General features: G+C 48.4%; 1 protein-coding gene across 10 annotated transcripts in view; it reads right to left on the bottom strand.

The window, feature by feature from the left end:
- Positions 1-5298: 5298 nt before the first annotated feature.
- ADCYAP1R1 (ADCYAP receptor type I) overlaps positions 5299-11123 on the bottom strand; it is a 100703-nt gene continuing 94878 nt past the window's right edge. For all 10 annotated transcript variants that reach the window (XM_045052559.1, XM_019825655.3, XM_019825656.3 and 7 more), the window contains one exon: positions 5299-10102. In XM_045052559.1, the coding sequence (XP_044908494.1) occupies positions 9914-10102 (189 nt within the window). In that variant the 3' untranslated portion in view covers positions 5299-9913. The remainder of the gene's footprint in view (positions 10103-11123) is intronic.

Genomic DNA, 11123 nt, shown 5'->3' with positions numbered 1-11123 from the left:
TCCCCCAATTATATGTGTTTCAGGCTGTATAAATCCCAGATTTGCCTTTGATCAAGTTGGATCAATTAGCCACAAAAAGATTTGACTCTCAAGTACTTATAGTATGTTGGAACTGTCTGTGGTGCTGGACCTGAAGTTCACTCAACTCTCTCCATAGTACTTATGGCACAAACCCCTGCCTTTGCCAATAGATTGTGCCTGGAGATGAAGATTGGGGTTCAACTCTTCATGCCCAACCGAGGTCATGGTTAATTAATAAAAGTGAAAGTTTTTGCCCATGGAGAGAGTGTCTAAGAAGAAGAGGGTTGTGGAGAAAATCACAGATGACTCTCAAATATCAGGAAACCCAAAACACAGGGACACAAAAAGGGTATTATCTCAAGGAAAATGTTGACCACCAGCCCATACCTGAATCTAGATTAAAGGCAGAGAGGAGGGACCCAGGGTGCGAGAAAGTAAGTAAAGAGATTGTAATAGACTGGGGGCACGGACTGTCTTGAAAGAAAACGAGAGAGAATGACTGAGAGGGGTAGCCTGAGAGTAAGCCCTGAGGGCCAAAACAAAGATAATTCCCATTGACATGGTGGGACTTCACTCCTAAATCTCCATGTGAAAGTCTGTATGAGTTGGAATATATGTAAATGATGGTTTCAAACAAGTCTGGCATCCATGAGTATGTGTAGCTGTCATTTTTTCAGTTTGCTTTTGCTTCTGCTTTGGAATGGGCACTCAACTTCTTTGAAAGCTGGGGTTATTTGGACAGTGACACAAGGTCAGTGTCTAGCCTTCCTGAATGAATTTCATCCAGCTTCACCTGTTGAGACTGGGCCCCCTAAGCGTTTTGATGCTGCTGTGGGGGTTGTGATCTGGCAATGGAATCTGAGGAGTCAGTCAATTTCCATGGGAAACATGAGAAATTCTCAGCAAAAGACCAGACCAGGACTGGGTGGGCCAGGGCTGATGCATGTTTTTGTTTTGTTTTTTTACTCGAGTGCATTAGTGGTGCTGAGGGATGATTGTGGATGAGAGGAGGCTGTGACACCCACCTTTGCCCCACATTTCCATCATCAATCCCTACCTCTGCCAAATTATCAAAGTCAAAGCAGTGAATTAGCTTAACCAGTGAAGGTTCAAACTTTCTTGACCTTTGCTGTGCATTGAAACATGTCCCCTCAAAAGACACATTGAAATCCTAATTCCAGATACCTGTCAATGTGCCCTTATGTGAAAATAGGGTCTTTGCAGATGTAATTAGTTAATATGGGGTTATATTAGATTAGAGTGGGTTCTAAACCCAATATGACTGGTATCCCTGTAAAAGTGGAAGACACAGATACACAGACAGACATACAGGGAGAAAGCCATGTGATAACTGAGAAAAAGCTGGAGTGATGCCTCTCCAGGCCAAGGAATACAAGAATTGCCAGCAAGACAGGAAGCTAAGAGAAAGGTACAGAACAGATCCTCCTGTAGAGCCTTCAGGGCCTTTAGAGCATTTGGGTACCCTGCTGACACCTTAATTTCAGCCTGCTGGCCTCCAGAACTGTGAAAGAATTAATTTCTGTTGTTTTAAGTGACTTGGTTTATGGTAATTTGTTACAACAGCCCTAGGAAAGTAGATGCCCTTCTTGGAATATGCATTTCACACTTTGGTGCATTTTCTCTTGCTAGTTCCTCTACATGGAATGCTTTTCCCTTTGGTGTTTGCAGAGATCCACAGGGGGTGGGTTAACGAGTCTGAGAGGGGCAGAATGTTCAGGTACTTAATGTCTGCATCCTAAATAGGTCTCCCCTGGCTGGCCGATCCCAGTACTCTCTACTTATCAATAGCTGTTTTCTTTATAACACTTTCTATCTGAAATCACCTCATCTCTCTCTTTCCTTATTTAGAATGTAAGATCTTGGAGAGCAGGGCCCTCATCTGTGATGATTACCAGTGACAGAACAGTTCCCGACACACAGTAAGCGTTGAGGTGATATTTGCTAAATGAGGAGTTAGATGCTCAACAAGTATTTGTTAACTAAACAAATGAAAGGCACATATCCTACTGCCATCATCCGTCTTCTAAAAACATTGATACCCGTAAGCCTCTCCCATATAGAAATTTAGGAAACAATTATTTCAGAGGCCAAGGAAAACTATCTTTACATGAGCATTTACAAGATAGTATTCTAAAAATTAGAAGAGCTCTTTGTGACTGAGTTTCACACATCAAAATTATAATCTTGCACCCAGAACAGGGGGAATAAGCCATCTGCACACCCAGACCAGAACAGCAGCAATGGGCATCACCAGGGTGCAGTCGAACAAAGTTGGGAAGCTCAGAAGTACCTCACTTGAGTTCACTTGCGAGCAACTGACAAAAAGTCAAAGACAAAAAAAAAGTGAACTATATAACTACGTCACTACTCTGATGATCCCCCCAATTAAAAAGATATATAATGTAGAATCCATGGCAGAGCAGATCCACTCAGGAAATGTAGTCATGAGAGAGCAAGCAGGGTGGAGAAAACCAGAAACAATGCAGACATGCCCTCACGCCTCACACCAGAGCTTCCTATACGTGGGCATAAAAAGTTTCCTCAATTATGAGTGGGGCCCTCCAGAGTCCTTCTATGGACAAGGTTGGAGACTGCATCCCTCACTTTGTTCCCACTGTTGGAGAGTGGGACATCAGTGGGATCATTCAGCCTCTGGTTTTTCACAGGTGTGGATGAATTCAGTGACCACCACCTATGGGAGTTTGAGACCAGCACACAAATTACTGTTTGCCAGACAGTATCTACTCTCTGCTTCCAATTTTCTTAGGGATGCATAATACTGCCTGCCTTGCTGTAAACTATGGCCATGTGATTAATTGTTGGCCAAAAAGATATAAGCAGATGTGAGGCTTCTTAAAACAAAATGAACAAATTAGGAGGAGGGGCATCTTGCCTACTCTGACTGCCCCTGAATCTGGTGATGTCCAGACCTCCAGGAGCCATCTTGAATCATGTGACCTTGAGACTGGAAGTCACACGCTAAGAATGCAGGAGCAGAAAGAGGGAAGTTTGAGTCCTCAGAGAGACCATAACACCACCACACCAACTTTGGAGTGTTTACCACTGGACTTCTTTAACGTGGTAAAAATTAACTTCTACCTTTGTTAAACCACATATTTTATTTTTATGTTTTTATTTTATAGCCCACTGAAATCAATCCTAGTTGGTTCAGAGATGATCTTACACTTTGAGACTAAAAGTACATCTATGGGCTGATTTCCTCTTGGAACTTTCTGCCTCCTTTCCCTAAGACAGTGGCCTGGGAAGAAAAGTTGACTAAAGCTTATGCTGCTGACATCTGCATTTGTCCTCCCCACCTTGGGAAATTAATCATTGTCCAGGCCCAAGGTTCACAGAAAGGGACTGTGATGTCCAGCTGGTGTCCTTGGTAGAGTGTCTAGAACAGGGCTTCCTAAAGTATAGTCTCCAGACCAAAGCAGCACCTGCACCTGGAAACTTTTTAGAAATGCAGAATATGAGGTAGGCCCTACTTCATACCTGCTGGATGAGAAATTTAGGTCCAGCAATATGCATTTTCACAATACTTCAGGTGATTCTGATACATGCTAATGCTTGAGAACCACTGGGTACCCAAGAGGAATTTCTCACACTACCAGTAGCAAAGAACATCATCAGGAATAACCGGAGTTGAAGGCATTCTTTTAAGGGGCTTGGCAGAAAAGAGGTCTGGAATAGTTGATAGATTTGGTGAAATGGATAGGACAGGATTTAGTAGTTGGATGACCTTCACGGTTGCCAAGAAATTCAAGTCTAACACAGAATTCAAGGTTCCAGTTACTTCTGGCTCCTTATCTTTGCTTCTGGAATGTGACCTCCAGGAACGAAACATACGGAACCTCATTTTATCAGGGTCACACCAGTGACACTAGACACTAGACTTCTAGGCACTAGAAAAGTCTTCTTTCTGAGTGGTCAACACAGTCTGACATGCAGAGATTGATTTTCACCCATTGAGGGTAGGTTCCATTTTGAAAGCAGCTCAAGATATCTGCTAAGTAGGTTATAAGACATAAGCCTGGTAATATTTTTTAGGGTTCAAGAAGAGGAAGACCTGGAGAGGAAAAAGGAGGGGCAATACTAGGAAGCAGAAATAGCTGGGGAACACCCCCACTAGATACCTGGTGCATTTGGCAAGAGGCCTCTCTGCTTGTAGGGCTCACATGTTATCTGGTTGGGATTTATCTTGTCATTGACTTCTTCAGAGTGGCCCACCCAATCACTACAGGGTGCTAGGGCTTTCTGCCATAGCTGTGGACCTCAGGCCTGCTGTAATGGGCATTCGCTATTTCAGGGCTTTTAGGAAATTCCTAGACTGGGGAGCCTGACTTACCCAAGGTAGAATCCAGAAAAGTCAAATTTCCAGCCTCCTTTGCAGCTGGAACACAGCCAATCTAACGGACCCATGTGAGGCTTCAATTCAGAAGTGAGAGACTTAAGAGGCTGCACGTGGAATCTGCTTTGCTGGTGAGGATGGCAGCAAAGCTCCCTGCTCAGAACTGGTAACTATGATGAGGGGGGTCGCTGGTACAGAAGAGGCTTCTGGGCTGGCAGCGGCAGCAGCAGTCAACAGCTTTGTCACCAGTTCCATGGCATGCTCCAGCTTGAAACACCTTTGCTGTTTTTCTCCAGCCTCAAGAGAGTTCTAGGAGGTGCCCAACATCTTTCTCCTAAACCCCTTTTCTGAATTATCAGTCAAAATTATCTTCTGTTGCCGGCAACTGTAAATTCTGACTCATATAAAAATGGGCACTGGAAGTTGTGACAATTGGTAGAAATTCAAGGAAATGGAGGTGACCTGGAATTCATTAACTGGTCTGGCCTGGAATGATGGTTCTGAATATCCAGATTAGGGGGAGGGACTCTGGCAGCCAATGATGCACCTGTGCTTACCTGGAATGAAATGCTCACTGTAGGCAAGCTTTGAGGGATCTGGTAGCCGTGCTGATAAAACAGTATGAAGGCCACGAGGCATCAGAGACCGTAGCGTGAGTTACTTCCATTTCTAGGAACCCAAAACATCCAAGACATCTTCATTCCATTCAGTTTGCATGGTCCTAGGACCTGACTCTTCCAAGCCCAACCTAAGCTCATTTATGCTTGTTCTCACACCTCTCCCTTGGAATCCAGAAGGCCACAGGACTGTGTAAACCAGATTACTCTGGATGATCAGATTTCCTCCCCTCCTTACCTCCTCTCCTCCCTGCCCTCCACTTCTGCCAAGTTACAGCCACCAGGAAAAATGATAAGACATTTATTGAGTTATCTACAGCAGGTTGACATCCTTAAAATCCAGGACAAGGTTGTGAGCACAGCATTAATGGCGGCAGCAGTAGCAGTGAGGTCTGCGGGGTTTATCTTTATTGTGGGAGATGAAACACAGGTGAGCCTGGTTCCACAAGCAAGCCTGGAGCCACGTCTGGGATGCTGGGGACTGCCCCACTTCAGCCCTCACAGGGCAAACTATAAAACACGGACATAAGACAAGACACAAATGGCCAAGCACAGACGCATCCCAGGACTTCACATTTAGGGAAAGAAGAAAGGGGCACATAGCCCACTTCAGGGATATCCCAGATCCTTGAAGGATTCCCATGCAAGTGACATGGAAATCACCACCCACATGAAATTCTCCCATCCTAACCCCAGGAACAAACTATTCAGTTGTTGGCAGAGATAAGCCTGGAATTCTGTGTCTGTCAGAGCCCACTGGCCTTCCCCTCACCCCCGGTGCTGGTGGTTTTACAAGTGGGGCAAAGGTTAACCCAGGAGGGCTCAAAGTAGTTGACAAACAGCATGGGATCCCTTTCAGGGATCTTCACCCCAGAAACCAGCCCCTACCTGCGTAGTTTCCAAAGCCCTTTTACACACAAGAATGTCTCATTTCAACCTTATCACTGGCCTGAGGAGCAGGCTGCAAATCATGTCCTCCCATGTCTCATATTAGGAAGCAGAGGCTCGAAGAGGCCAAGCCTTGGAGGACAGAGCAGGTGGTAAGGCTTGAGCTACAACACAGGTCTCCCCATGCCACACTGACACCATTGTTCCTCCTGCAATATGGAGTCCTAACAACTTCTGTAGCCAGAGCCCCTCCCTTGCGCAAGGCTGAATGTTTTCTGTACGGACACTTTATTCTGGCTCACGTGCAAGGCTGGGCACGTGATGGTGGGCCCATTTTCTCACTCAGGTTTGTAAAGCATATTGGATCCCAACACAATACAGGCACTGTGCTAGGCCTGCTGGTAAGTGATTTCTCATCAGCCCAACGGGGAGGTTTGACCTGCAGATCTCCATTTTCTTTCCCAGATCTAGTGCTTCGTGAGTCTCCCTGAAGATATATGGGGATGGGGTCAAGGCCAGGTCAGTGGCAAAGCTGGGAGAAGCCTGGGTTCCCCGCTCCCTGCTCAGAGCTCTTCTGGCAGGCTTCCATGGTCACTGGGCTCAGGCAGGAATTTATGACAACAAAGCACTCACTGCTTTCACTTTGGAGTGACCTTGAAGGGGTCAAGGGTACTCACAGAATCACAAAGAAAGCCTCTTCTAGCTTTCCTTCCAGGAAGGGAAAGGGTCAGATGAAGGAGGTGAATGAGCACACTTGGTGAGTGATGATGTGTACTTCGAGCCTTGGGCCCAGCTCCAGCTGCCTGGCCCTGATCCCTGGAGAAGCTGGTTTGGGGAGGGGTAAGGGTCAGAGAAGGAATCACTGCAGGCCACTGGATATGTCAAGGAGGGCCACAGAGCTACCCACTGAGACAGGAAAAATAGCCCAGCCTCTAGTAGGGGGTTAAGAAGCCCACAGTGCTGGGTACCACCAAAAAGCCACTGAACCCCTCCCCCCTGCCCAAATCACACACACTTCCCTCTCAGATTCCCTGACAGCCTCAGCATCCCTGACTTGAAGTCCCATTTCCCCTAGGGGTGGAGACTCTCTCCTAACACGGCCTTTCCCATGGTGGGACATTCATGGAAGAGGTTGAAAAATCGCTTCATTCCAAGGAGAATTCAGCCTCCCCTGGGTGACGGTTGCCCTTTAGGATTGCATAAAACAAGAAAAAAAAAAAAACCTTCCTGGTAATGATCTTCTAGAGTCAAGGAGTTGGATACCTCTGCTCTTCTCCAACCTAACCATTCCCAAGACCTTCAAACCCCTCCTGGCTGCACAGGATTTCTTATCCTTTCCAGTCAGGCAAATACCACAATCCCTGCCTGGGGTCCATTCCCAGCAACTAGATGGCTGGTATTTAGACAGAGAATTCCAAACATGCACTGGGCTACACAAATCATCTAGTCTTACTTCCCATTTTACAGATTTGAAAACCAAGACTAGAGAGGGAAGGTTTTTACCCAAACCTTATGCTTCTCACCCACTGCCAGTGGCCTTTAAGCCAGCTGCCTAACCTCCTGGAACATTCGAAATACATTGGGTACATCTAGTTCACAAGACTGGCAATAACTCATTCAGACAGAAAAACAAACCACAAACCAACGGGAACCTGGAACCTCTACAAGGATGCAACCCAGGGCTCAGGTGACAGCACAGCACATGGAATTCAGGCCTGATGATGTTTTTGCTGATGACATATGTGTGTGTGTGTGTGTGTGTGTGTGTGTGTGTGTGTGTGTGTGTATAAAATCAAAGTCTCTTTTTCCACAGTGAAGCAGATCTGCTGGTGGGGACAGGGGTGAAGAAATGGGGTCCAGTTAAGGGACTGCTCCTAGGATCTGGAAGTGGCTACTACCCAAGCAGCCATGGCACCCTGCCCTGGCTAGGCACACGGCTGGGTCAGCACATCACGCCCAAGGCACCTGTCCAATTGTCCCTGTCATGACCTTTCCCTCTGGCCCACCAGCTTCCACTGTGGTGTCCCAGTGGAAGAAACAGATGTTTCCTTTCTAAGAAAGAGAAAATAAACAGCATCCTCCCTTCCCTCCACATATACACAAACATGTACACTTCAAAACCTTAGATGATACACATAACAATGATGCATGCCCTTTTATCTGCTTACTTTTGAACTGGAGAATTACTGACGTACAGAGCCTAGAGAAGCTTTAGAAGTCCCTGCATCCCACAAATGGAGAAACCAAGGCCCAGAACAGGGAGCTGCATGTCCACAATATCAGTAGTCTGAGCCCAACTAGGGCAGATTCTAGGTTTGCCAAAGACCCAGGGACCCACAGTGCTTCACTGGCCACGGACATAGGGCTTGTCTCCAAACAAAGCAACTAAGTCCTTCTCCAGTCACTTTGAAGACCTCTCCAAAAACAGACCCCCAAGCCCCTTCCTCTTTATAAAACCAAGCTAAGCAGTATTTCCTCTCCACACAAATTCCCCAAGCATTCCAGAACATGATCATGAAACAGGTCCACAAACACACTTGGACAGGAACACCACCAAAAGTTGACATAGAATGAAATGGGCCCCCCACATGGGCCGTGGCACTCTAGCACTTCTGTCCATCTTCCCCCAACCCAGTTGCGCCCCATCTTGAATTCCTAGACTGTGGCCAAGCAATTTGCATCTGGAGAACCATAATAGGCATTGGGGATCTGCCATCGCTCCCATTTGCAGCTTCTGCTAACAGGAATGGCACGTGTGCCTTCCCCTCCCAACACTCTAGGACACTAGTGTCCGTGGTGATTCAATGTCAAGAATACACAGAGGGAAGTCTTTGCAAAGGTCTCAGAGATATTTCAGTAGCTGAGCCCAAGCCCAAAGAGCCGGTGGCTGGGATCCTCATTGTCCATGGGGGTGGGGTGAGGGGGAAATCTAGGCCCTGGACTTGGGCACATGGAGGCATAAGGTGTTTCAGGATTCACTGACATCACAGGAAGGCGGCTGGTTCATCCTAATCATGGCTTTAACTTAAGAAGAAATGAGGAGGGGGAAGGTTTAGGCATGGGTAGGGAGCAGTGTCTCTGAGGCATCCATCTCTCACAGTCCGCAGCTGATGCCTGGGGATGGGAGGGGCAGAAGGGAGGCTACCAGATGAACCCCCTCTCACCTTGAGTTGGGGGTAAAATAATGGAGCCAGTGAAGGTCTTCTTCCATGGGAGCCCCAAACTCTTTCCATCTCCTTTCCAATCACATCCACATTTCTGGCTCTTGGCAATTTTTCTTCTACCAAATGAAAAGCACCAGAACATTCTGGGACCCTTAGCCCCACACCCAAAATCAAGTCTCTGAGTGGAAAAACTCTGGAGCTATCCCACCACCCTTGTACCCAGGAGCTGGGCACCTAGACACCAAGATGCTGGGGGAGGGTATGAAGGAGTCTCGACTCAGGTCTTGCCTGCACTAAAGGATGCTCTGGGAGCCCAAGTTGGACCTCTGGAAGGCCTCAGACACTGGGCCAGGTCTGAGAAGGGCCTCAGGTGGCAAGAAGATTCAAGGAGTCCACGCTGAAAGTCAGACACTTGGCGGGGGGGTGGCTGTTGGACATGCCCACCCCAAGCCCCCAAAGCAAGGTCGTCAGCCTCAGTTGACAGGGCCTCACTGACCAGGTCAAGGAGATCACTGAGGCTGGTGGAAACAGGGCAGGGTAAAGCTGGGGACTTGCTTGAGGTGAGCAGGGACAGTGGGCAAAGGGGTAGGGAATGAGACAACTTTTCAAAATTTGTGGCGTATTTACATGTCTGGATCAGGGCCCAGCGGCCCACGGTGGGTGGGGCCAGCGCCAAACAGGGAGAGGAAATAACCCATCTGCGCCCTGCATCCTTCTCCCACCTCAGGGAGCCCAGCCTCCAGCCTCAGGCCCGCCCGAAGTGAGAGAAGAAGCACAACATGCGTGGGCCGGCGCCTGCCCACAAACCCCAGCCTGTGTGTGGAGGAGAGGAGGAGGGGAGCGCGGGCTCAGGTGGCCAGGTTGTCAGCTGGGAGGCCGGACATGCGGATCTGGGAGCTGCTCTTGCTCAGGATGGAGAGCTGGGTGCCCCCGTTCACCCCGCTGCTGGCCAGGGATGGGTGCCGGTGTTTGAAGTCCACGGCAAAGTAGCGGTTCACCTTCCAGCTCCGCCACTTACGCTTGATCTCCGCCTGTACCTGCAGGGAGCAACTTGGACGATCACTTCCAGACAGACACCTTCTCTAGCCTCATCCACCTGAATGCTCTGCCCGGGACCCCTCCCAGGCTGGCCCTGCCACCTCCTGCAGTACCCAGCAACTCCCAAATGGCACTTGTAGCCCTCAAGGCCACCAATGGGAAAGAAGGCCTCTGAGGAGCTGACCTCAGCCCCTTTCCCAAGTCACTGAGCAAGACCCTCCAGTGGCTTCTTGTTCTCTGTGGGCCTCTGTTCCTGGGCCTTGGTGCTCCATAGTCAGAGACCAGCTCACAGGCCCTTGGGTCAGGCAGATCAGGGCAAGGAGCCCCACTCTCTCAGACCATTAACAGTGGGCCGCAGATTAGAATTACCTGGAGAGCTTTAAAAGTCCAGATGCCCATATCATATCCCAGAACAATTACATCAGAATCTCTGCGGTAAGGCATCCATAGGTTGTAAAGCTTCCCAGTGGATTCCAATATGCAGTCAGGGTTGAGGACCACTAAATAATGCACTCTCTGGCTGAACACACCCCCCATGTTGCTGTTAGCATAGTTAAGTACAGGGCATGGCCAGTTTCAGCCTCCATATGCCCCCTCAGTCCAGCACATTTGCTTAGTGCATGAACTGCACGACTAGAAGTGAGTGGTACCAGCATCCAGCCCTCCAGTTCCAGCCCCCACCTCCCCCACAGGCTCCTGGTAAGCTCCACACACTCCCACTTCCTGACTCCCCAGCCACCCCCTGCAGGGCTCTGTCTCCTTATCTATCCTCATCTGACCTTCCCATAGATTGTCTTGACAATCATTGAACCCTAACTTCTGGTTTCTCACATGCAAAAAGAGGGGGAGCCTGCTGAGGTCATGCAGGCAAGATGCCAGCACAGATGCAATGATTCCTGCCCACTCTCTAAACCCATCCCACCCATTCAGTTCCCATCCCTATCCCAGCACCTCTGTTATGGGCTCTATTCAAAAGCATCATCCTGGGAATGGAACAATACAAGAAGGTTCTAGGCCTCT

Source organism: Felis catus, chromosome A2, assembly GCF_018350175.1.
Source record: "Felis catus isolate Fca126 chromosome A2, F.catus_Fca126_mat1.0, whole genome shotgun sequence".
Lineage (NCBI taxonomy): Eukaryota > Metazoa > Chordata > Mammalia > Carnivora > Felidae > Felis > Felis catus.
Note: the sequence above shows the minus strand (reverse complement) of the source record. Positions and strands in the feature narration are given on the sequence as shown.